The 27958-nt window shown below is 39.6% G+C and overlaps 1 protein-coding gene across 2 annotated transcripts; it reads left to right on the top strand.

The window, feature by feature from the left end:
* The first annotated feature begins 300 nt into the window (after positions 1–300).
* On the top strand, positions 301–27955 carry LOC115429613 (metal transporter CNNM4). 2 transcript variants are annotated; one of them, XM_030149214.1, is made up of 8 exons: positions 301–1819; positions 5401–5544; positions 6116–6250; positions 7844–8013; positions 13821–13917; positions 17078–17167; positions 19188–19363; positions 22125–27955. In XM_030149214.1, exons 1-8 carry the CDS (start codon positions 316–318, stop codon positions 22650–22652), a joined length of 2844 nt encoding a protein of 947 aa, XP_030005074.1. In that variant the 5' UTR covers positions 301–315; the 3' UTR covers positions 22653–27955. The 2 variants fall into 2 exon arrangements, with proteins under 2 accessions (XP_030005074.1, XP_030005075.1); XM_030149215.1 differs by lacking the exon at positions 17078–17167 and having other exon boundaries at positions 314–1819.
* The last annotated feature ends 3 nt before the right edge of the window (positions 27956–27958 follow it).

The raw sequence follows: 27958 nt of genomic DNA on the forward strand, positions 1-27958 counted from the left end.
AGGGCTGTGACGCACACCGGAGGCACATTCTGTTTACGTTCATGAAGCATGGCCGCTCGAGCCCCGCCGCAGGGTATTGTGGGAATCAGCAAAATAACACAGTATTGGGTCAGAGAGAGAGAGAGAGAGAGAGAGAGAGAGAGAGAGAGAGAGAGAGAGTGTGTGTGTGTGTGTGTGTGTGTGTGTGCGTGCGTGTGTGTGTGTGCGTGCGTGTGTGTGTGTGGGACCGGCCCTACCTGTGGCTGTCCGGTAGGCGGTGTTAACGGGGGTGTGTGTGTGATGGGGGAGGGGGCGGAGCCGCTCGGACATGAGTAAATGACGTCAGCTCCCAGGTCGCCGAACAGTGAAACAAACATGGCGACAGAATGGAGCGGGCAGCAGGGTTATGTGCTCACCGTCATTATTTTCCTGTGGAGTGCGGTCGGTGGCCGGACAGAGACTGCGGCGGCGTCCGGTGTCAGCGGCGGAGGAGGCGGCGGCGGCGGGAGCGAGGTGCTCGGCATGCGGCTGGAGAGGAGCGACAAGCCGGCCACCACCAATGACGACGGTGTCATCCAGGTGACTGAGGAGAGCTCCGTCCAGCTCCGGTTTTACGGGGTGCAGCTTCACTCGGGCGCCTGGACGCACGTCCGCTTCACGGAACTTACGGACGGTGGCGGGGGGGATGAAGACGAGGAGGAGGAGGCGGTGGCGGCGGCGCGAGGCGGCAGCGGCATGATGGACGCGCCGGACAGGACTTGTGTTGATTTCACGAAGGACATCAGCGTCGGGACCTTCATGAACGTGAGCCGGCGAGGGACGTCAGGGCTGCTTACCGTGCACATTAAGCCGCTTCGTAAGAGCGAACCGCAGAAGGAGTATGCCCTGTGCATCCTGAGCGCGGATGGGAGCACGTGGGTCCAGATGGGAGACAATGATGGCAGGGTGTTGGTGGTGGAGGAGAAGAAGTCCCTGCTGCCCATGTGGCTGCAGGTCATCCTCATCTCCTGCCTGCTGGTGCTCTCTGGGATGTTCAGCGGCTTGAACCTGGGGCTGATGGCACTGGACCCCATGGAGCTGCGCATAGTCCAGAGCTGTGGCACTGACAAAGAGAAGAAATATGCCCGAAAAATTGAACCTATTCGTAGCAAAGGAAACTATCTTCTCTGTTCCCTGCTTCTGGGCAACGTCTTGGTCAACACCACCCTCACCATCCTCCTGGACGACCTCATAGGGTCAGGGCTGGGAGCAGTGGTGGCCTCAACCATTGGCATTGTCATCTTTGGTGAAATTGTCCCCCAGGCGCTGTGCTCTCGGCACGGGCTGGCTGTGGGAGCCAACACCATCCTCGTAACTAAGTTCTTCATGTTTCTGACATTCCCACTGTCCTTCCCTGTCAGCAAGCTGCTGGACTTCCTGCTGGGCCAGGAGATTGGCACCGTGTACAACAGGGAGAAGCTGGTGGAGATGCTCAAAGTGACAGAGCCCTACAATGACCTGGTCAAAGAGGAGCTGAACATGATCCAGGGGGCCCTGGAGCTGCGGACCAAAACTGTAGAGGATGTGATGACCCCCTTGGCCAACTGCTTCATGATCCAAGCTGACGCTGTGCTGGATTTCAACACCATGTCTGAGATCATGGAGAGCGGATACACTCGCATACCGGTGTACGACGATGAGAGGTCCAACATTGTGGACATCCTGTATGTGAAAGATCTGGCTTTCGTAGATCCAGATGACTGCACTACACTCAAGACCATCACCAAGTTCTACAACCACCCAGTGCACTTTGTGTTTCATGACACCAAGCTGGATGCCATGCTGGAAGAGTTTAAGAAAGGTGTGTGAGCAGTAGTGTGTCTACACGTCCTCTGTGCATGTGTGTAACCCTGAAGCAGCTGATTTCTCTGCTCTTTTACCTCCACACTGACAGAGGCAGATGCAGAGGACTCAGCTGTTGTTGTGTTGCTTTGGAATGAAAGCCTGCACTCATCACTGCATAAACACAAACACTTCCTGTCTAATGTTTCTCCCCCATCAGCCTCGGTCAGTAATGACCAGCAGTATTGACGAGTGGAATGTCCCAGCCTACATTTAGCTCACATAACACAGATGTCCACTCTGAGAGTATTGGGTGTAAATGCTCATCTGTGGTCATAATAACACAGGTTTCACTATCCAAAATAAATTTAAACCTCCTAATTAATCTTCATCACCTGCATTTAAGAATTTATTTTGAGCGCATTTGAACACAATTTGAACAATTTGAATATTGAACACAATATTTTGAAAACAAACCCCGTCTGCAACTCCTTTGAACATGTGTTATTTTATTCATTGGCCACATCAGTGTTCGCTGTAATCTTGCGGCAGGGTTTTACTCTGCAGCGGATTTTCACTGATGATCATCTTTAATCACATAGTCAGAAACTAATCAGTGAAATCAGTTGCTGTATTGTCTTTTGATGGGATGAAAATCTGCACATTCAGGCGTACGGGATTAGTGCTGGACATGACAGCGTTTATACAAATGTGTTGAAAACAATGCCACTATCATAGCAGAATTAATACCTGTGTGTACTGACGCCTTTTTGTGGTGGTATAAATTCCTGGAGCCCCTCCGTTAAGGGTTCAAATAATTGTTATAGTGGTCAGTAAATCTCAAGCTCATTTTTGCTCTAATTGATAAACTATTTGACATATAACATGTCAGAACACAAAACATTGCTTGTCTTAGATGCAGTGATTAGTCAGGTAATCAGTGGTTCAGTCATTTATCAGATGTTTGCATTGCAAATTCTCAAATGCAGGAATGTGTGATTTTCATGACATGTGACGGTTAATTCAATGTCTTTCAGCCTGTTTTTCATGGTAAAAAGCTGGCACAGGACTTTTTTTTTTTTTCATTTTTGTTATATTGAACAAATGGGCATCAATAATCTGTTGCAGCACATATTGTTCTGATAACAGGGCTGTCAAGAAAATGCCTTTAAAAGCTTTTGTGTGCATGAAGGTCTGATCAGCAGTCTCACATGAAATATGCTGAGTAAGTGCTTTCAGATCAAATAGAACATGGTACACATAATAGATCTGCTGTATTTGACATGTTAACAGCTTTTTACTCCATTTGCATGTCTCAAGTATCGCACCTCAGACTATCTGCTTTAGTTTTGACTGACTGACTGAAAACTGGTAAAGGAAGACTAACCTCTGGGCAAATTTCTATTTCTACTTGTATTACGAAATTGCCAAGCCGCCACCTCATTAAAGAATGAAAGTATGATTAGATTGGTCTTAGTGGATTTCTAAAGGCCACTATAGTAATGGTAATTTGGAGAATGAATTAATCAGTTTATCTCTACAGCATGATAAGCCCACAATTAAAACTAAAGAGAAAATAGAAGGAAACTTCATTAAGAGGAGCAGATGATGGACTGATTGTGTATGATGATGAGTCTACAGAAGAGGCAAAAAAGCAACTCTGCAGTTATGGAGAATTAAAAGGATGTTATTAGATAAAATAAATGACTTGAACAACTTGTATCCACTGAAGCAGTCAGGATGTGAGTCGCTGGTGCTGAAGACGTTTGATAGATTCATATTAAAGTGTAAAGACCATCAACAGATAAGTCAGTGACAGTAATAATTATTTCCAGTGTTGTGTTAATACTTGGTTCGTCACAGAAACATTGTTAACTTAAACTGTGCCCTTCATCTAAAAAGGCCCAGTGTGAATCTCATGTGTCAGATAGGATTTGTCCCTCTGATGTGCCCTGGAGCAAGTCACTAATCTAAACCTGCCACAGGGCTGCTGAATGTGACCTCTGTCAGGGGCTGACAGAGGGAGCACAGTCACAGGGAGGAGGAGATCAGGCCAGTGTGCCCTGCTGTCGGAGCAGCCCCCGATGCCGTTAGAGACATGAGTCATCACGTCAGCAGCCACTGAATGCAGCACAGAGTCCCGTCTGTGCAGCAACGCCAAAGGGCCCGCTTCTGTGTTTGGTCGTGACAGCGACAGTTTACTGGCCAGGACAGTGAGTCAGTGCATAGGACGTAGTGGCATTAGCGCTGCTCTCTGTTTTTTAACTGGTTCACTGTAAAAAAAAAAAAAAAAAAAAAAAATACAGGAAAAAGAAAAAGAAAAGAAAAAAGTCCTGCTGCTGCAGTCTCATATTCTGTTGGTGCCAAGAAGCTTTGAAACCAGGCCATGGTATTACAACTTCTACTGAAACTAGAAAAGTTTTGATGCCAAAAAGTTTGATACGTTAGGTAATACCCTTTACTTGAAAATTGATGTCATAGAATCATCATATTATTAGTCGTCATGACCACAGTTTATTCAGTAAAATGTTCTGTAAAAGTCTGCACACATTGTGAGTTTAATGGGGCCAAACTTGTCCATCTACACAAAACAGGTTCCAATTAACAATTATTTTCATTATCTATCCATCTGTGTGTTTTATTTACAATTCAAGATGATTAGATATAAATTATCAGTTGTAATTGTTCATAGCAGTCTCTCTTGGATATGTAAAAACTGCCTGAACATGTTAACCTTTTAGCATTGAATTTAATTGGTTATTATATGACATTTTTGTAATGTATGTAATTTTTAATGTTTTATTCATATGTTTTATGAACAATAATCAGGAAAAGTCAAAAGTAAAATTTCAGAAGGCAGAACAGTTATTTTTTCAAACAAACACATAAAATTTCTCTAATTAATTATAAATAAATAATAAATAACAATAACGGACTAGATAACTAATAGATAATTTTTAATAGTCACAGATTAGTAGTCTATCAGTTGGTTAACTAAGTGGATAAATAGTTTCAGCTGTACACACCCAGATATATGACCGATGATCAAAATGCATGTGTAAGCCACCAGACTGACTGGTTTCACTCGAGCACAAACCACAGCTTTACTCAGGACAAAATGGTCTTGAGGAGAGTCTGGGAGAACAGACTCAGGGCTGGATTAATCTGCATTTCTTCTTTTCTGCCTCTTCATCTCTCTGTCTTTCTTTTCCCCTCTGCCTCTCCTTCTACTTTATCTCATTTTGGCTCTTACTCTCATTTCTCTCCAAAGCTCTTAGTCCAGTCTGGGCTATATTAAGGCATCACTGTGTCCTCCCAGCAGTCAAGACTAAATCCTCTGACAGATCGAACAGTGACTGAAGCCATGCCGCCTCCAAAATAGACAAAAAAAAAAAAAGCAGAGCGTGGATCTTTTAATGTGGCAGAGGCTGAATCTGTTTGAAGTTTACTTCCCATCAAACCCTCTGTTTGAAGCTGCCCTACTTTTCTGACAGTTGTTTTGTTCGTAGCAGAGTGGAGGGAAATGTTGGGACTGGAGAATGTGAAATACGTTTGTACTCATGGTTGTTGAGACCACAAAGTGATCTCTTTCGTCACCAGGTAAATCCCATCTGGCCATCGTCCAGAAAGTGAACAACGAAGGGGAGGGAGATCCGTTCTACGAGGTGCTGGGATTGGTCACTTTGGAGGATGTCATTGAAGAGATCATTAAATCAGAGATCCTGGATGAATCTGACCTTTACAGTGAGTCAGCACCTCGTGGAAATCTGCAATGGCACAGATATATACGCATAAATCCAGTAAACTCACACAGTCTCTCAGAATAAAGTTTGATGAGTGCTTTATACAGGGTTCCGGGGGGTCTTAAAAAGTCTTAAAAGTCTTAAATTTACAAATCTGCATTTAATACCTTTAAAAAGGCATTAAATTTGATTTTGTAGGTCTTAAGTTATGTTACCATAAACTTGTTGGCTGTATTGTGTACAAATGTGTCTGGGAAATGTCCAAGCTGCAAAGAAGGTAACGTTAGTCGACTCAGTTCCACCCATTCCAACAATTTGTATTGAAATGAACCAATTATCGCTAACTTTGCAGCCCCTGGTGGGAAATGACTCAGAACAGTGGGAATCAAGGCGTTTGGAGTAATTAAATAAATTTCCCAAAATTCTAGGAGTCATGAATTTTTGCCAGTATGACCATGAAATAGGCATTAAATTCTGTTGTAAGTAGTCTTAAAAAAATCTTACATTTAATTTGTAGAAACCTCTAGGAACCCTGTTTGTAACTGCTGTGCTCTTTTCTTTATTCCATACAGCTGACAACAGAAACAGGAAAAAAGTAGACCCCAATAAAAACAAGCGTGACTTCTCCGCCTTCAAGCAGGAAGGTGACAGCAAAGTGAAGATCTCTCCTCAGCTCATGTTGGCAGCTCATCGTTTCCTGGCCACAGGTGAGCTCTGAGTGGGCGGCGGCTTATCTCACTGCGAGCCAACATAGATTTATTTCCATGTCATTCAGTAGATTCTCCTCCTCTGCAACTAGGCTGAGATCTCTGATTGATTATCACTCATACATGTCTCAATCACCTGAATATTTCTTATTTGGCAATAATTTTACAGTCCAGACTTCATTTTGATCACAGTGCAAGCCATTTAATAGCTTTGATTTGTTGTATAATTGCTTTGTGCACTGTTCTTTGTGAAATTGTCATACATATAATTATTTCTTAGTATGAAGTAGGACACATTTTTCAATCTGTGCTAAGGGGCTGTTGTTGGGTCCTGTATTTACCGATGCCCAAGATGAATGCTATTAATGTAAAGATAGGTGAATTACCTGAACAAACAAGACAGTTAGTTCACTGTTTCAGGATGATAGTGGATGATGTGATGATGTGCACATAAGCAACTTAGACATCCAAACACAAACCTAATCTCATGTCTGTGGGTTACTCCTTGATGTTCTTCATCTTTTTTATTTCCCTTTTATACATTACACACAACCCTCAGGTTTATCTTAAATATAAACATCTAATGGTGCTATAGAGGATTTACATATGCTTGTGTGCTTACCTGAAATTTGTGATGGAGTCTGGTTTGTACCAAAACCCTGATGTTTGTTGGCATTAACAAACTCCATTACAAAGTTAACTCATAAAGACCCAAAAATCCAACGGCAACCAAAATCCTCTAATCCAAATAACTATTGATCCACTAATCTTATCAATACATGGCAATAATTGAGGTAAAATGCAGTGTCATCTTTTCATGGTCATCAGATATGACTCATTTGGACGTTCAGAGGCTCCGTAATGAACAAGGAAACCCCATCGTCTTCTGCAACACGTTGATTCACCAGTAAAACTCATGGAGTTTAACAAATAACAGTTGTTTTAGACACCTGTTTTATGTTCAGTTAATGATATACTTTGTTTTGTTTTTCCTCATGTTTTTCTGATTTGATCTAATAACCTTTGAATTCACCCCAAGATACATGATCAGTAAATTAAATGTAGGAAAATACCAGATTTACGATGAAAAATGCAGAGGATAGTAGTAAATGGTGATCAATCGCTTTGGAAGGACCAAAAATAAATTAGAAGTTGTAAAGTAAGTAGATGTTGGTCTTTAAGGGTAATGACAGTCTTGGTTGTCTACGTACATGATAACAGCCACATTTCTATGCCGAGGACAATCTTCTTGATCTTCAGTACTCCATTGCCTTCCTTCTGTTGGCATAAAAACACAGTCAGATAACGTCCAGAGGAATCCACCAATAATACTAACTTTACATTAGTTTTAACATAAATAACCTCTCAAAAAAGGCAGATTGGTCTTCTAAGGCTTTTCAAAATGAACCTCCACTGATGATGTCTCTATAAATGTGGATGAGATGAGATACAGCCATAATATAAGTTCTGTCAGCGACTGTAGTGTAAGCAGTGTCAGGTCAGTGTTTGGTGCTGCTTTGAAATGAAGTTTAATCTGATTTATTATTTATTGCTACTTTGCCTTAATCACCTTTTTCTTCTGATTCCTCTCAGAGGTGAGCCTCTTCAGCCCCTTCCAGATCACAGAGAAAGTCCTCCTGAGGATCCTCCGACACCCAGACGTCATCCAGGAGCTCAAATTCAACGAAAATGACAAACGCTCGCCGCATCACTTCCTCTATCAGAGGGGTAAACCCGTGGACTATTTTGTGCTCATTCTGCAGGTAGGCAGACACACACTGCAGTGTCACTTACCCTGATGAGTTAGAAAACACATCTTTCTCCAGAAGCAAAATTAGAATCCTGAAATATTTACACTGTGTTTATGTACAGTTTTTAAAGCTTTTGATGCATATTTTGCTCTTCTTGACATCAGGTACATTATCAATCCAGGTTCAGAGCATTGGTGTTTGTAAGTCTGTAAAGTAATAATTTCATGATTTTATAGACATATACATTTTCATATGTTGGTTTCATTTCACTTCAGCAAAATTATAATAGATGACACAGAGTTTACATACAACTTAGAAAAGGTTTTAGCCCATACCTGATCTAGGAAATGTGGCCACATTGTATATCCTTGTCTTTTTTCATTAAAACATCAACTCTAATGAAATTGTGCCTCAGACATCCACACAAACTGTGTTAATGGTAAAAAAATGACACATGCTATAATGGTAAAAAAAAAAAAAATTCCTTTGCTCTCTCTCTATATATATAATATTTGTAGATGCAGTTTAATGCCTTGTCCATTCCAAAGTGGATATTTTACAAAGCAAACATTTTTCACAATCTTTGGCCTGCCATTTCTTACAAATGGTATTGGAGGTCACGACAATGAATATTTTTTTAAACTACAGCTTTTGTTTGTGTTTGGAACAACAACAACCATGGCAGGTGTATAGTTATATAACTACATGTATAGTAATATATAGTTATATAACTGCCATAGTTTTTGTAAGTCAGTTTATTACCTGCAGCAGTGACATATGTACTGCTCTATAAAAAATCTAAATTGTACAAAAACATTCACTGAACCTAGTCTTTTAGGTTTATAACTTGGCATCAGTGCTCAACTTCATGAAAGCCTTTATGTCCAATATTAGGACACAGTTTAGTCCACCAGAATCAGTGGTTTGTCTGACCATCGGTGGCCATTTTTTTCAATTAATGCTCTTGGATATTTTGTAAAATGAAGGTTTGTATTTGTAAGGATAGAATTTAAACAAAGAAGAAGGAAATATCTGTGCTAGTGTGGACAGGGTACAAACAACAGGCCGGTTTTGTAAGTTTTTATTGTAGTTGAGCAGGGATGCTGTTAAAAGCCCATAATTGTATAATTATTGCATTAACAGTTGGAAATTGTTTGCTAAGCTTTGTTTCCCAGTCCATACATAATTGGAATTTAATCTGAGCCTGAACAAAGTCATGGTAAACCTCTAGTGAGTGACACGCAGCTATCACATGACCTGCTGTCTGCTAGCTGTGAGGAACCAGCGTATACTCGTACATGGAATTCTCTACACAAGAAACATATACAGAGCTGCATTTTGCATTAATCCAACCTTTCTGAACTCACAGACACAACCTATAAGAGATGTAGCTGTGTGTGAATGAGGCTGCTCCAGGATGACTGACCTTACTGTGCTTTAAGGTCCAGTCTGTGAGATTTTGGGGGGTTTAGGATGAACAAGTCACTGAAATTGGACATAATACTAATAATTACAACTGAAACAAACATGCACTCTACCACAGTTTGTGCTGCCACCATCAGTTATGGGTTGGATCAGTTGGCTGCAAACTGATGTAAATACACACACTGAACCTTTTAAATACTTGGTGTTAAAATTATTTAATAGCAAATGCCAACACAAGCAGATATGATTTTTTTTTTTTTAAAGTTTGATTCTATTTTATGACACTCGTGCTTGACTTTGTCCATGAAAAACTTGGGTACTTTAATTTTTTTCAAAATGTTAAACATTGTCTTCGTAACTGCTTGAAGGATGGAAATGTTTCCTTGGTCAATACTGAGTCAGTCGTGTCTTAAATCTGCTCAGGAAAAGCCAACATGGTCAGACTGGATAACACTGGTTAACCTGTTTAAACTGATCATAGGGTTAACCATGTAAGAACTAGTCATTAAGCACAGGTTTGTCCCAGGCCACTGCATTAGTCTGGCTGGAGAATTAGCAAAAATGCAAGTGTTTAACATGTTGCCTACTAAAGACATGACCCATGATCCCAAAAAGAAGGTGAAAAAAGTTTTTCTTTGGCCACAGTTGAATCCACTGAGATTGCAATATGCTCAGTCATGCAAATATGGAAGGACTAAGAATTAAAACAAAAAAAGGGAAACTAACAGTCCAAAACAACAATAACATATTGTTTTAATAGTGTTATTCTTTTGACACGTTTAAATATAAACTGTTTATTTAAATATACATTCGGATTGATCTGCAGATAGTTGTTATGCAACCAAACTAAACTTCTTCAATTTATATTAACATAAAATAGAGAAGAGCAGTAAATCATCATATTCTTGCAGCAAAAACAAGCAAATATGTGTTATTCTTCCTTGCTGTAAGGCTGAAAATGTAAAAAACATAAAACATAACATTTTTGTTATTGAATAATTATGTAGATTGCATTGTATTTGAGAATGTGTGGCTCTTTCGCTGCAAATTCTGTTTGTACTATTCAGTTCAAGGTGCAAAAAAATGTACAAAAGCTACCGAATGTGTATCAGAGGATTGGTGCTAATGTATATGCACTGGGGTCTAAATCCTCAGTGAGTGTTGTCTGTCAGTCTCCGTCTCGCCCTGATGATCATGGATGCATCAGAGGGGCTCCACTGTCTGCATGACCTTCACTAATATATCCTCTTACATAAGAGAGAGAAAGAGGGGAGCGAGGGGATTGAAGGGTTAAGGAGGATGGAAAAGGAGAAAAGCAGATGAGAGGAGACGGTGAGCGGTGTTGAAAATCAACTCTGCACAGCATATGGAGTGTGAAGTAAACAGCACAGAGGAGTTTATGGATGAATGTAGAGACGGTGGGAAGAAAACAGGAGAGGAGATACAGCGCCTGCCAGTAAATCCCTCCTCTGCACCAAACTGAGAGGGAGGTCGACACATACTTACTCCACACAAACACAAACACTAAGGCTTTGTATTCATTTATTCTGCATTTGTTCATGCTTTCATATTCAGTACTTAATAATAAGGGGTTTATTTTATTCCTTGTCCTGTTTCTCAGTAAATTATGGCAGAGTTCGCCCTAGCACTCATTTCAGATTTATTGTTCAGATCTATTTTTAGTCCAAAGGTCCAGTGGCTTATTGTTGGTATCAGTTGTCATTTGTCCATCTGTCAACAATTTTTCAAGAATCTTCTACTCTGAACCCGTCAGTCAGAATGACTTGATATTTGTTATGGAACATCTTTGGGGAAGGTCTACCAAGTTTGTTCAAAGAACTGGGAAATATTGATTTTTGCTTTTAGAATTTTTTTAATTTTTTTTTTTTAGAATTTTTGAAATTTTAAAAATCCCCATTGGTTTATAATGGGAAACCTTTCAAAGTGCTATAACTTGAAAGCAGTTGAAGATATTGACATAATTACTATTGGCAATAGATAGGAAGTCATATATGGGCTTTCTTTTGGTGCCATGACCTTTGACCTTGACTGACCTTGAAAGGTCAAACCAAAGGCCATCTATGTCCAGGTTTCTAGACACTTCTTCTCCAAAACCATCAGCCAGAATCAGTTGAAAGTCACAGCAGAGGTTCCTTGGGGCAATGTCTACCAAGTTTGTTCAAAGAATTGAGAAATATTGATTTTTGAAATTTTTTATGAATTTTTTAAATTTTAAAAAATCCCCATTGGTTTATAATGGGAAACATTTCAAAGTGCTATAACTTCAAAACAGTTGAAGATATTGGTGTAATTACTTTTGGCAATAGATTGGAAGTCAGTATGGGCTTTCATTTGATGCCATGACCTTTGACCTTGAGTGACCTTGAAAGGTCAAACCAATGTTAATTAATGTCTTTAAATATGATCTGCCTTGGCGGAGGTCAGTGCTCTCAGAGTGCTTTTCTAGTTTATTATAGATAACTGCCAACCTACCAATTACAGCTTAGACCTTTGTTACCATGGTAACAGTCAGATAAACCTACTAGTCACAGCAATATAGTAAGCAACATGATAATATTATGTTGTTAAACCACATCATTGGCACCTGCCTCACCCCGCGGTCCATGCATACCTCACAATTTCAGTCTGCAGACGTGCCTGAACCACATGTCTATGAAAATTGGACCTGCCCATTTTTTTCATGGTGGAAGAAATTGGAACTGGGTGTGTTTTCTTCAAATGCCATTTGATGAAACTTCTGTGGCTTGTGATGGTATTGGGGTCTTTAACTTAATCACATAAACTTTCTTGTTGGAAACCACCCTCTTATCTAAATCCATCATTAGACTGCAGTGTCACTGTTGTAGAAACATAGTTTTAGTTGTGGAAGTAGTAGTTTTGTAAGTCTGATTATCTAACGGACCAATTGTTACCGCAGATTTAGTTTCACCTGAAATGCTAATCCATTAGTTAAATGGTTCACCAGCAATGCCCCTGAATTCCTTGATCACCCACTGTGGCATTGGTCTGTTCTTCCACTAAGAGCTCCTGCTAAAACACTGGGGATATGATCAAATCAAAGCACCTCAGAATGAATGTGTGTGTTTGGCTCTCAGTGTGTCCTGAAAGTGTTCACACTTTGACGTAGAGTTGGTCACTTAAGATACATGTTACTGTCAGTCTAAATAGGGCCAGTTTGTGCTTATACTTTTTTAAACGTTACCTGTATCAGATTCCAGTGTAAACAGGTCGTGGTCCTGAGATGACCTGCACATGCTACAAAACAACAAAGACCTCAAATGGTCTTGTTCACCCACTCCTTTCAATATACCGTCAAACACCTGTTATGATACGTCCCCTCATGCTGTACTTGTATAGGCCAAGTATAATACTTTTTAGGTCTAGGATCTCATCCACATGAAATAAAAACAAAATCTGCTCCATACCTGATTTAGGACACATATGGAAGTGGCCCAAATCTGATTTAAAGACCTCAGATTTCATATTTTTGTTAAAATCACACCGTTGTAAAAAACAGATTAAAATCATATGAGTAATAACATCAGATTTCACCCATGTTTGTTTGTAGTTTTATCAACTCCAGACCCCATATGTGGTCCTGAGTCTGAGACAGATCTGGTTTTTCCAGTGCAACCTCAGTGTGAACAGTCAAGTCTGAGTTTACGTCCTAACGTCACATTTCTACATATAAATGAAATGGTAAACGCTGACCTCAGCGGCCTCCGTGTTTACTTCTGTCCAACAGTGAGCTGTGCGTGTGATGCTTTATTGTCCTTTGGTGCATGTAGGTCAGTTCAGGGCTGTGACCAGTTCACACAGGAATCTGATATTGGCCACTTTTTAAAAAATAATGTGAACTGCCAAACAAAAAAATCGGGTCACAGTAATAAATCTAGATTGAGCAATAAGGTTGCTTGTACAAACATAACCTAAGGTCAGCAGTCACACTGGTACATAGCATAATGTTTGCCACACTGTGGGTTCAGCTGCCGTTTACTTTTCTCCTCCAACAAGTGTCATTATTTATCATGTTTGAAAGTGTGTGTTTGAACATGGAGGCTTTGTTGTTGACACCTGAGGTGTGGATAAAGTGACTGCAGACACTCAGCATGCAACCTGAGCTCAGCTGCTCCTATTCCACCTCCCAAGAACATATATGTTTGTGTGTGTGTACGTGCATGTATGTGAGAAAGAGATCAGTGGGTGTTTGAGGTAAAGAGACACTGCCAAGATCTAATATTTATATGTCAAAGTGTTTCTGTTACCTGCCACAGGAGACGGCATGTGGATTTTGCACATCAGACTGAGAGCCACTCACAAACAAGTGTAATGTACACTGTCACATGATGGGGTTGTGTGTCTGTTCATTTCAGGGCCGAGTGGAAGTGGAAGCTGGAACTGAAAACATGAAGTTTGAGACTGGGCCGTTCTCTTACTATGGAGTCATGGCTCTGAGCTCAGCAACACTGGGTGAGACCCTCACACACATATGAACACACAATGTACACACGATGTACACACACACTATAGGTCTCTGAACCATACAAAACATGCACTCATATATGAAGGTTATAATATGGATCTTTTGGGTTGAAACGATCTGATCTGTGAGTTCATAATAAAGCTGTTTGAGGTGAGGAGGGGAAAAGTCAATGAGCCAAGTCCAAACAGAGAAACACTTAGACTGACCATGTTATTTGGAGACAGCCGGGAAATCAACAGCACAGGCTGAAGTAGATATCGACCTGTTGCAAAAATTTTGCTGTGATACTTTTTTCCTGAGATTAGTCTTGTGATTGTAACATGAGCACTTTAAATGGAGCTAAATGAGAAATTATAGCAGTTTTAGTGTTTAAATGTAGAGATTTATTTTTTCTGAAGCGTTAGCAAACCAAAAGAAGGAAATATGACAGGTCTGTTGACAAGTCAATTCATGGTATTGGACAAATGGATACATTTATTTTATCAAGTATTAAGTTTACTACTATTTGGACATTCAGAGTCTACAGGTGTGAGTGAATATGTTCCTCTAATATTTTCAGTTTTTCTGCAGTGATGGGGAATAAAAAGCCTAAATAAATAAATCTGAGTAACTAAACATTAACCTATAAGTAAATACTGTGAATGAATAATTAAATAAATACCCTAAGCAACTTTAAAAACGCATGTTTAAAAATTTGCTAGAATTATCATGAGATGTACTCAGACGCTCCAAACAGCTTCTCAGACACACAATATGCCGTTGTTCTGTCTGACTGATTGTGCTTTTTCTAAACCACAGACCAATTTATGAAAGTTGTACTCTCAAGTGTACAAACTGGGTAGGGGAGTGAAATACTGGGAGGGGCTAAATTGCTAACCAAAAATGTGTAGGCTTTGTATTCACGTGACCCTCCCTATAAAAACCCTGAAGTAAAATGGGGAAAATGTCTTTAGCAGAAATGCCACGCTTGAGTGCAGCCAACCATGACCAGGCAGTCAGGATGCTACATGCAGGAATGATGCAGATGGACGTTGTTCATCACTTTGGTGTCCATCACCTCACCATTCAAAATCTTGTGTGTATGTCTCCCAGAATGTGTGCAATAAGAACAAAAACTATAATTGGAAATATAGTCCATGAATTAAAAGTAAAACATTCTTAAATTTCATTGGGCATTTTTAAGGTTACTTAGTGTAAATAAACAAATGTCAAACTAACCATGAAATTGCTCATTGTCTCTTAATTTGTTTTTAATGGAAAATGAACAGACATTAGACATAAGAGGAAAGTATACAAAATAAAAACAATTAATTACAGTAAGTTGTTTGTAGTTGGAAATGCACAAGTAGACAAAACCTAATCAAAGAAATGACTAAATAATGTAGGAACTGAATAAAAACAACAAAAGGAAAGGTAAATGCATAAACAGTACATGTAATGTAAGCAAAATAATTAAAAGGTGGTCCAATATCCTGTTAAGTTCCTCTGAAGAACCAAATATGTACAACTGTATGACATAATTTGGAATTTTTTTATTTTTTTTTTTTTTTTACCACATTTCTTAAAATGGCCTTCACAGTATGTTAACATTTGTTATATCAACGAGAAAAATATTTAAACAGAGAGGAGTTTCTTAGACATAAAAATTATTTAGACAGGTTGTTCTGAAACACATGTTAAAATCACAAAATTAGGGATTCTCTTGTAAATAGTATTTCATTATACTCACAGTATTCAGTTCAAACAATTCAACCGGTTAAGTTTATATCAGAATGTACTCATCCTTCTTTCTTAATCATTTGACATCTGGTTTTTCTATTAATTCACATATTCTTTTTGTAAAGGATAAGTTAATTGTTGTCATAACACCTAGTCTTCTTCCATCCTGTACTTTCGGTATTTGGTAAATTGGTTGTTTTTTAATAATATTTGATCTATTATTTTCCTTCAAATCCTGTGATTCCAGGTGAACAAATTTTTGCTGAAGATCATATTGGTGTATCAGCCAATCAATTAAATGGCAACATGTACACAAAACAATCCTAGTTTAGTCTCAGTGCAGTTTGTTAGACGGAGGAGGGGTGTGTGTGTGTGTGTGTGTGTGTGTGCATGTGCGTGCGCTGGCACATGTAAGAGGTGGTGACAGGTGTTTGATGATGTCAGCCTGTTAAAGAGGGCAGTACAGTGGTGTCGGTGCCAGGTCTGCATCTAAACCACATAGCTGCTGTTTGGACGATGCTGAGGTTACGTTGACACAGTCGATGTCGTGACACCGGTGACTCCTAGTGGTTCAGCATCAGAAATACTGCTAAAATGTCCCACTAATGTGTTCAATATGCTATTACTCTTATTCTCTGTTTGTTGGTCTGTTTCTCTCTGTCCTGCAAAAACTTCTGTCTGTACACATCACGCTGCTCAGTGTGTGTGCATGTGCAGAGTCATGTATATATGTAGCCAAGCATTCTACCATTCCTCATCTTAAATGTGAATATAGTCAAATATAAATAATGTAACATGACTTATTTTTTCCGCAGTCACAGAATTTGGAACAAGGAAAACATCAGTGCATTTTATGTCACTGAGCAGATACTTTTCAACTAGCCTGAAACACATTTAAGAGATCACTCAGCCAATTATGTAATGACGCTGTGTCCTATTTACTGCAGCAGTAAAGTAGCATTTGCATACAGTTATTGGACTCTAGGGAAAAGATGCTCCATAGCCGGAATTCTAGGGGAAAGTTACATTTTTAATGACAAACACCCAGAAATTTTAATGAACATTCTAAATATTTAATGCCTGGTCATGCCAGCACCGCAATGTATGTATGCAGCACTCATCCATTTAAGCTCTTATACATGCATTTACATTTTATAATGCATAATTCTAAGATCATTTTATTATTTTTCAGGATGTTTTCGTTAGAACAGAGAGACAGGTTTAGAGTAGTTTAATAATAAAGTACAGTGCATATAGTACTAAAATTAAAAAATACAACAGAAATCTGCAGCCCTTTAGGAGAATAAATAAATCCCATGTAATGCAGTGAAATTTCAGCAGAGATGTGATCTCCACGCTGCTGATAACAAAATCAAATAAACCAGCTCATGTCTCTCTCTTTGCCCCTTCCTCCCCCCTTTCTCTCAGCCGTCACCCCTCCTCTCTCCCCATCAGTGGCGTCCCCCCCTCCACGACGCCTCTCTCTTAAGAGATTTTCTCTGTTCTCTCGTTTCCCAGGTAAACACTCGCATGGGCCCGTAGAGGGTGGGAGGGGGCTCCTGTTTTTTTTTTTTTTGTTGTTTTTTTTTTTGACTAATCTCACCATTTCTTCCTCCATCATCTTCAGAGCCCTGCTCCAGCAAGTATCATCCCATAAATGGTGCAGATAGAAGAATTCTAAAAATCTATATTTTTATGCCTCATTTGATAGAAAATAAACAACCCTTGTTTTTTTTCCCAGAACTGAGATTATGTCATCAGACAAACAGTTCAAATCAAAAATATGTTCCATTTTAATAAATCAGGTAAAAAAAAAAAAAAAAACATTACATTTCAAGAAGTGCAGCCACAGAATTTGTTGCTAAAAATCAGTGTTGGGAAAATTACTTTCATAAAGTAACTTCCAACAGATGAAGAGAATAACACATTAGATTATTTTTCACAAGAAGCTACAGTTGTGTGTATTGATTTAGAGGTGGAGTAACTGCTTAAAGCCAACACTTATATTTGAGTGCCTGCTGACAGATGAATAGAGCATGTCACAGCAGATACGAAGGCATAGGCCATGTAAGGCATAGAATTCATTGTCTCACTGACTTTGTTAGAACATAATGCTAAAAGAGGGCACTTCAGAACAGCATGAATGTTACATTCTACAGAAGAATATATTTACATATTGTACAAAGAATATGTAGAAGAATAAATAGAATTAATCCCTTTGTGTACACACACTAACATTTCATAATTGAATTACATAACACTGTCAACTAAATTATTATTTCACTTAATATTTGTAAATATTCAGATTCTATTCCTAAAACAGTTCAGATGAACTTGGTCTTCCTGCAGAGAAGAAAAGGGCTTTTATTCAGTGCACAGCCTGCAGGTGGCGTACTTGCAGAGAAGAAATGGCTGCTTGGTTTTGCAACTGCTGAATGTTCATTGTGTGTCAGCAGTAGGGCTGGGCACCCAGTGTCAGTACTATTTATGATGACAACCAAATTGTTTATCAAAAAATATGTTATTTGGTACAAAATGGTAGTACTTAAGGAGTAAAGCTCATCAGTGTTGGTACATGTAACATGTTTGCATGGCTTATTAATATCAGGTCAACTAAAATGTGTAAATAAATTTTGTTCACTGGAAAATTGGTTTTGAACTAGTATTAAAACCAAGCTATCTGTATGAATATTGGCATTTTTTGGAAGACACCCAGCCCTTGTCTACAGACATGAATGAAGGTTCAGTTTACTGCAGTATGAAGAGAAGTGGACACACTTGCTGGATGGGGCTCGAGGCGCGGCGTCTTCACTTGACGGTGCCTCTTTTCATTTGCGTCCTCTGGTTTCTAACCTTGTCACCTCCCCATTAACTTCTGATCCATGGTCAGATATTCTTCAGCTCTCCTTTAAAACTATGCTGGGTTAATCTGACTGTAGATCTTTGGTTAAGCGCCGATATTCTTCTGTACCTTCCCTCCTGATGTCCCTTCGAAGACATCGTACTAAAGGTCTGTGATCATCACTGACACTCTTTCCTTTTAACACGATCATACGAGGCACAGCAGAGATCCTGATCCTCTCCTGCCCCTGCGTCACCCTCCATGACATCACTAAACCCAGTAAATAAGAGGCTCATCCTCTAAACGCAAACAGTCCAGCTTTAGCCATAAAACCCTCAAACAGTGCACTATGCCTTCCTGCATGGCATGTTTGTCACCTGTTTGGATAATAAATACAGTCTCATCTCCACCATCAACAAATCATAGTGAGCGTATGATTTTGACATTAATATGTTTTGTAATTGTGTGGCGTGCTGCTGTGTGGTCCACAATGTCCACATATCGATTGACTTCATTTTTTTTCCTGTTCTCTCACACATCGTCTTGCTTTCATGTATTCCACTGTTATTTCTCTGTGTGTTATCTGCTTTTGAGAATATATCAGTCTGTGTCTGTGAGAGTGTGCACGCGTTTGCCAAGCCTTAAAAAAGGCTTCCTCGCCCTATCACTCACCCTCATCCTCTTTAACAATCCCAGAGTTCCGCTCTCCATCTCATGGGGGCAACCTGAACCGCTCTGCCTCTCTGAGCTGCACTGAGCGCGCTCCAGAAAGCGGCTCTGTGACCGGCAGCAACACCCAGATCCCGGGGACCCCCTTCCAGTACATACCGGACTTCTGCGTACGTGCTCTCGCAGACCTGCAGTATGTGAAGGTAACACTTTAACCCTGGTCAGTTTCACTCAATAGTTGAAATATCAGCCTTGTTCAACAGTCAATCAAAGAAGCAGTCATTTGTTCTGATTAATAAACATTAATAGTGCATATATCACAAATGTCATGTTTCTATACATGCAGACTAAATAAATGGACTACAAGTAAACTGTAAACTGTGCAATAGTCCCAATGTTTAAATTAAATCTGGCTAGAGAAACAGTTTTGGCCATCTGTAACATTTAGTTTCTCTTTAAAGATCTGGCTGAAATAGAAACTCTACATCTAATCTATCATTATACATACACATTGATGTATTGATAAGCTAGGTTATGTACAGTAGTTATAAACTACTTTGATTTGCCCAAATAAGAGATAATAAATTCAACTAATATACAACTATATCCATATTACTCAGGTGAAGAGTAATAATGTCGTATTATCCTAAATCATGTGCACAACGGTAAAAAAACACTGATAATGCTCTGACCCCATTTACAAGGAATCAGTCAAATCAATTAACTTGGAAAACGTTGGTAAATGTGTTCAACATTAAGTTGCAGAAGGTCAACTGAGCAAAGGTCATAAGTTGTATACGCACACCTGAGGTAAAACAAAGTCCCATGCTCAATATTTTGTTGGAGCCCCTTCAGGTTTGATTACACACATTTACCCTGGTGTTGTTTGGAGAAGCTTATGCAGCTTCACAACATGTATTTCTGTCATTTTATGGACACATAACATTGCTAAACATAGACCTGAACTGAACTGAACTGAATCAACCCTAGATCATAACACTGCCTCCACAGGCTTGTACTGTAGGCACTAGGCATGATGGGTAATCACTTCATCCACCTCTCTTCTGACCCTGATGCAGCCATCACTCTGGAACAGGGTCAGTCTGGACTCATCAGACCACATGATGAATGAAAAGCTAGTCACTGAAACATATGCAGTAATTAACCAGTGGAAGGACCTGAACTATTTGCTGAGTTGAATCCAGTCAGGAACTTTTTTTTGGACCAGGCAGGTTGCCAAGTCCACATTATTGTCATTATTGGTCAGGTTTCTCTGTCATGATTGCATGAGAACAAAATCCACTCATTCACTATTGCTGAGCCACCTGTTACATAGCATGATACATTCTGGTGCAATATGTTCAGGGGTTTAGTTACGCATCAGGAACTGCTTATATTATGGGATAATAATCAGGTGTTATTTTTCTTCTCTGAGGTGTGTTTTCCTTGTGTTACTGCCCTGTGATTCAACTAAATTCAAAGTGATATGAATCAGTGTGGAAACCACTGCATAGATGCAGATTTGTATCAGTGAAACGGGCTGAATAGGTGTGAAAGCATTTAAGGGCAACTTAAATACTATAACCTTTTAAATGTGTTATTGTGAAGACAACTATGCCCCCTAACTATGTCCACTAAGCAAACATTAGGATAATATTGAAATTGTATCTTTGGTTAACTGAAGGAGTCCAATCTGTTTTTACTGAGCATCTACTGTAAATTTACACTTCACTTTTGTCACATGCAAGGAATCACTTTGTGCTGTGTGGTGTTTAAGGTAATATACAGTAGGATTATAATTCCAGACAATACCAGAAAAATTAATGTGACTGAAGTATTTATACACTAGCCAAACCTCTTATCAGCTGATACTGATGTTTATCCAATACACTGATACCTCCCCATTTTGAATTTTTTATTTTTTAATTTTTTATTGTCTGCTTTGATGGAATGAGACAAATCACACTGAAGTAGATAGTCAACTGTTAGATCAAGACTACGAGCCAGAACATGTTAAAGGTGTGGGAGACTTTCGTGACCAGTTTTTCATCATTTCTGTAAAACCTCAGTCATAGCCTAAGTATCACGAATCTGTTAGTCTCTCTGTGATTACTCACCTGAATCTCTTGCATTACGGTGAACAATTTCGAAGTGTCATCCACCATAAACAAACCGTGTGTTTACATCCAGAGCCGGGAGGTAACTCGGGCATCTTCGGAATTTTGTCGCGATGTGCATTGTGGGAAACGGAGGCTCGCGCAGCCACCTGACAGCGGCAGCACGGCCATATGATATTATATGGATGAAACAAACACGCGGAAACATCTGAAACACTGAGATGGCTGGAGGAATATGCATAAAGGGAGAGGAGCTCCTGCCGTTTCCACGCCATGTCTTTAGCAGTTGCCGCTGTCAGGTGGCTGTGCGAGCCTCCATTTCCCACAATGCACGTCTCGACAAAATTCCGAAAATACCCGAGTTCCCTCCCGGCTCTAGATGTAAACACACGGTTTGTTTATGATGGATGGCACTTCAAAATTGTTCTCCGTAATGCAAGAGATTCAGGTGAATAATCACAGAAAGACTTACAGATTCGTGATACTGAGGATATGACTGAGGTTTCACAGATTTGATGAAAAATTGGTCACGAAAGTCTCCCGCACCTTTAAATAATTATTGTAGCTGAGAGGGACTGGTACTAGCTCTTTGTATATCTTTTAAATTATTGATGGTGTTTTATGTGTATGTTCTTAGTTTAGTGTTTCATGTATGGTTTTAGAACTGACTTTTATAGTGTTTTATGTATATTTTTAGTGTGGATGTATGGCTGTGAGCTGTCTTGGCCAGGACACTCTTGAAAAAGAGATTTTTAATCTCAATGAGTTTTTTTCCTGGTTAAATAAAGGCTAAATTATTATTATTTTTTAAATGTCACAACAGTCTGTTCTGTATCGTCTGTTCCAGGTCACTCGTGCTCAGTATCAGAACGGTCTCCTGGCTTCCAGGCTGGACAGCACACCTCAGTCACCAGAGGGCAGCCACACTCGCTTGGACATGTCTGTCTCTTTGCCTCCTCCTGTGACACCCCCAGGGAACCGCAATCCACTGCCCCTTGCCACACCTCCAGCAAAGCGCCCACCATCTAACGCTCAGCCTACGCCGCCAGGAAACCGCTCCACTCTGTCCCAGAACACCTCCAACCGCAGGCCGAGCCAGTCTTTGCCCCAAGCCATACCCCCGTCCAGCAACCATACCATCCAAACTCCTCTGGGCTCCACAGCAATGTGCGGCTCTAACCCCCACCCACCTCTGACCTCCCCACTGTCCTCCAAGTCGCAGGAGTCTCCGCCCTCTGCTGGTCCAGAGAACGGGCCGGGAGAAACCACTACTCTGCTCAGTGAGCAGCAGAACTGTGCAGGCCCCCGCAGGCCCAGCCACCCCCACTCGCATGTGCACACCATCAGTCACGCACACACTGAGAGTACCATCTAACACTTTCCCCTTTGGGGGTGTTTGACAAAACTACCTGTACACTGACATACTCACTCACTACTTCCTATTCTTGCTCGTTGAACTTTTCGGTTGGCATCCGAGGAAAACTGAGGATCAGCACACACAACGATCCTCCTTTATACCTTCCTGCATGTTCCCCTCCCAACACTTAAAAAAAACTATTAATAATAGAATGGAGAGGCACAGATATATACTACACACACAACACATACAACATATATTTATGTTGTTCTGCAAGTCTTAAAGGCTCAGTAACTAAATTATAAAAGACTTATTTTGTCACTTAATCCCTAGTGGTATCTACCTTTGCAGATTAGTTTGTTTTTATTTTATTTGAGAATTTAGTCCTTTCAACACAGGAAGATAAAAACCCTCCCAGAGCCATTGTTAATACAAACTTGACCACTATTTATACCGAAGACATAATTAGAACGGGAGACATATTACTGTTGACTTTTTGTGGATTTTAATGACCTGAGCGACACAAAGAAAACTTCAGGGTGTTAAAGTGAAAGCAGAAGGGTCATGCACAGACTCCAAACCTCAGCAATGATAGTAATCAGAGCTTTTGTAATTTGAGTGAACTGAACCTTTAAGCTGCCACTAAAAAAACACACACAAAAAACTTCCATCTAGCATGTTCAGATTAGCACTGAATCTGTCAATTCTGCTCCAGTTTACTGGTTAGAGTCCAGTTTTATTTTCTTTAATCTTCGTTACCTTCCCATTTCCAAAGAGTGAATCTACCAGAATGAAGCTGACGGTTGAGTTTATTTTTGCGGGTATGATTTTAGATGGGCCTCGTTATAGAAAGCCTGCTGGCCTAAGATGATGCAGTTTGGGTTTTTTTGTTTGGATTCAGGAGGGCTTGTTGTGAAAAATTGAATTTTAATGTTCTGCTCATGTCTGCTAGCAGCCTGTGAGCTGTCAGTGAGTCTATTTACATACCAGCAAACTGACCAGATTCACTGTAAAGAACGGCCTTTGCACTCTGAAGTGGCTCGACAGCCATACCAATGATTTCACATAGTTAATGAAATTGCTGTAGTTTTTGGCATCTAGTTTTCAATCCTTTTGTGCAGTCAGTCCATTCCATTCATTTCTGCATAATGTTTAAAAATCTGTTTTGAAATGTGCTTCAGTTATCTGGTTATTATATAATTCATCCCAGTGAACATGGTGTCTGTTCATGTTGAGGCGATCTAACAGTGTGTACTTGAATTCAACTATACAAAACCATGGCACCATGAGAGAACGAACTGGGGTGTAGTCTAGCACATTTAAGGGACCTACAATAGATATTTATACTGTGGGAAATGAATGGAAATAAATGACTGTATGAAAGAAGGGGAACAATCTGATGGGAGGGTGTTTTCTGGTCTCTCATGACAAAGGCAATATATTTTAAATTATTTAATTTCCAAGAGGAATATTGATATTTATTTTAATTTAATTGTAATTTGTGCTTTTTTTTTTACATTTGTGTTTATTTGTTTGGACTCTGTATTTCAAGGTAAAGTTGTATATATTTCAGATGACACTATCGGCACATACACTGTTTAAGGTGAACAACTTCCATGCATCATCTCCTGAAATATTCCTCACTGTGATCAAAATGTCGGTGCAAAGCTTCATGATATTAAGACACATAGCAGTCAACACTAGGTCTTAGGTTGTTGCATCACTGTGAATTCACTGACACAAACTGATGGACTGAGTTCGGTACATCATTTCACTGTCGGAACAAACATTTTATACTTCTATTCTACACTAAGCACCCAATTTTCTGACTAATTTGACATTGTGTAATGAACTAAAACAGGACAATGACATGAAGACCAAACAATCCTGAACAACAACTAGTTTATGCCTATTTTCAGTAGTGATTTAATCACAGAAAAAGTGTCCAGGTTTGATAAGGGCATTTCTCCACAATTGTCTACACAAGACTACTTCATTACTGAGAGTTAGATGATTTACTGTCACGGAAGCTCTTGTCTTTTGGATTTAAGTACAGTTGAAAATTATCAAAGATAGAAGTAGGGGGCCCCAAAACTAGAATCACCCCACCTCATAACATTTGACTTTTTCCCTTAATTTAATTCTTCCAAGGTATTTCCTTACTAACTCACTAACTTAAAACTAAATATAAAGTAATGTATCCTTAATGATTAGTACAACCTAATGTAGTTTGTAGCTTGTTTAATGTCACAGATTACACATTTTACAGACTTTCTTATTGTTGCATGTTGTTTTCTATGTCATGTCATTTGGGACTAGAACTGCCTGCGGTATGATTATTCATGACGTTACAACAAAAATACTTGTCACACTTGAATTTCCTGAGCTCTGGACTAACCTAGGCCCAGGACTAGATGAACTTGGCTTATTTATTAAGCTTCAGGCTGACCGTTAGCCCAGAGTTAAGGACTGGCACTTTAGAATCAGGTGAACGTGTCGCACACCCACAGCACAATAGCTCGTTGAGATTTAATGGAAAACAAACATTCCACTGTCCACGTCTTCACAATGATTCACACCACTGACGTTAACCCTCTGTTAGCAATGTGACAAGTCTCCTGTTATTTTCTGTAACTGAACAGCAGTCTTCACAACATCTAGTGTGTCCTCATGACATTCCAGGCATTATTTCATCCTCCTGGCACTTGATACGATGTGAACTACATTTAATTGTGTGTGTGTGTAAATGATTCTGTATCTGTTTGACCTGTGTTAACGGTGAGGAGTTAATTTTGTTTGAATGGACTTCAGATACACAGAGAAAGAGATTACGATGAAGATGACTGTAGCTGCTCACTCCTCACTGTCTGGGTGAAGAGTGAGCTCAGATATTAAAGCTGCTAGCATGTAATCTACCTATTTTTCCTATGTATGCAGTGACACTGAAACGATTTAAGTGACTGTAAAGATAAATTATTTTGTTGAGGATAGTAAAAGATATTTATTTGAGAAGTTGAAAATGGAAGAACCATTGTATAAGCTAGCACTGATTTGAAAACACTTTATACTTGTGAGTTACATGGCTTAAATCTGAAAGTGTGAATATTTCTAAACATTTTTCCTTTGCTTGATGATTTTTTTTTTAATGTGCAGCTCAAGACTGGATTAGTAACTGAGCAAATCAGGCACTTAACCAAACCCCATGAGCCCTATTGCACCCACCCACTGTCGCTGTTGCTAGTGATTTGATTATTAAAAGCATTCACCACTAAAGCACAATGCAGGGGTCTTAACCCAAGTAAAAGATGTTTGCTCTTTGAGTATTATGCTTAAATGCTCCACCTTTTATGTGTTTAGAGTGAGCATATGTAACAACAGCCACTTTGGCCACAAGTGGCATTTACAGGTGATAAGTCAACGCTAACATCAGGGATGGAGACAGGGTTGCATGAATTCATCTTTTCAGTTGTAAAAAATATAAATGTGTTATTATTTTCTCGTCCAGGGGTCACATAGTCTCACTTTAATGAAGTCACAGGCAGCACGTCACCACAGAAATACCCTCACACTGGGGTTTAACAAATGGGGGTCTAACAGTATGTTTTTGCCCAGTGGCTGTAGTAACTAACCTGACCGTGGAGAAGATCAGCACTCCGTTAAGTTAGGCTTTATTCCTGAAGGCAGGACCTTTGTGCTCAGTGATTCAGGAGGGACAACATGCGCATTTAAAGCAAAGTTAAAGTTAGCCTTACCCTCTGTTTGAAGAGATGTTAGACCTGCCTGCTGGTTCATATAGGTCTCATGTAGCAATTGGTCTCGTACCGGTTTCCAGTGAAGCCACTGGTTGGCTGTGTGACTACCAGTTTGTGTACTGGGAAATGTGAAAACCATTGTTTAACTTAGTAATGTTGTATTTATTGTAAACATTGTATTTATTGTTTGTTTTTTGTTGGGTTTTTTTTTTTTTTTATTAGGCTTGCACCCTAAGGTGCGGTTCTGTGAAATGGGCTTCCAGCTAAAAGACACAGCTTTCAAACACTGTGTTTAGCTCCCAGGTTGCTGTTTGTGTTATATTACTGTAAATATTCTGTACATTAAATGATGGGCGTTTGTTTGATGCTGGGAAGGTTGTTGAACGTCCTATATGTTTCATTATAATGAGGGATCAGAGTTGAAGTGAGTTGCTGTATGTTTCCATGGTTTTACCAAGACATTGCATAGCAATAAACATTGCACAGAGTGGACCTCAGATTATAACTTAACCTTTTGCTTTCTTCTGTATTTTGTTACTACATATGATGATAACCAAAGCTTTTTTTTCTTTTCTTCATTTCTGGCCTTCATACCACTCTTGTTTCCCATCCTTTTCTCTTCCTGTCATCCTTTTCCATCCTGTCCTCCTTTTTCATTCTCTCCTCCCACACGTCCTTCTTACTTTTCACTCCTTAGTTTCCTCATTGACTTCGAACAGTGCCCTTATCTCGGCTCCTCTCCCGCCGCCCTAAAATATTGAAATTCCTCTGGCTTTGACTGCTAGTCTGATGTGCTAAGCTGTTTTTATTGTTCAGACCTTTTGTATTATGGGACTAAAGTGGGGGAGCAGGGCTTATCAGCAACTCCTGTAGTGTTGTTTTTAGCCCTACAGCAGTGTGATGATTAGACCTGTATGAAGGTTAAATATTTTCTGGTGCATGGTTCTCATGCTGCCGAGTTTTCCACTGTGTATGATTTACAAGATTGTTTGAATTGTTTAAGGATTTGCAAAGACAGGATGAAGAGAGTGAAGAATCAGTCTCCACAACATGGTTTTGGATCTTTCTTCATCCCTTTCACATGTTAAGATTCCTCTTTTATTTGCACACAGAAAGATCAGTCAGTATTTATTAAAAGTTTCAGAACTGATTGCATAATTTTGATGTGTTTGAAGTGCAAAACTACTACAAAGTGATGTTTTAAATCTATAGCTGGATGTGGGATTCATTAACTGTGAATATACTGTACTTAAACAGCCATTAAGTAAAGTTATTTTCCTCCTCATATCCAAAAAAAGTAGATGCAGAATACCTGTTTGGCAGGTGTCATGGTTAAACACTGCTGAAACATGTTTTACTGGGTTGTGTTGATATGTTTTTTTCCTTTAATGTTATGGTTGAATGGTGATACAGGAGGACTTCCAAACATGGATTAAAGCAATGTGTACATACTGTTTTATAAAGGCTGTAAGGCATTTGGCAAAATCTGAGGTTAATAAACCTGAGATCTATTTCTCTACTGAAAAGCTCTCTTGTTTGGTTCGTATTAAAGGTTTACTGTCAATACCACAG

This window comes from Sphaeramia orbicularis, chromosome 12 (genome assembly GCF_902148855.1).
Source record: "Sphaeramia orbicularis chromosome 12, fSphaOr1.1, whole genome shotgun sequence".
NCBI lineage: Eukaryota > Metazoa > Chordata > Actinopteri > Kurtiformes > Apogonidae > Sphaeramia > Sphaeramia orbicularis.

Bases quoted from the DNA above. Each gene is read 5' to 3' on its own strand.
- LOC115429613 (XM_030149214.1), top strand. From the start codon at position 316: ATGACGTCAGCTCCCAGGTCGCCGAACAGTGAAACAAACATGGCGACA. The intron at 1,820-5,400 runs GTGTGTGAGCAG...TTTCGTCACCAG, and splicing joins GCTGGAAGAGTTTAAGAAAG to GTAAATCCCATCTGGCCATC. The intron at 13,918-17,077 runs GTGAGACCCTCA...CCTTTCTCTCAG, and splicing joins TCTGAGCTCAGCAACACTGG to CCGTCACCCCTCCTCTCTCC.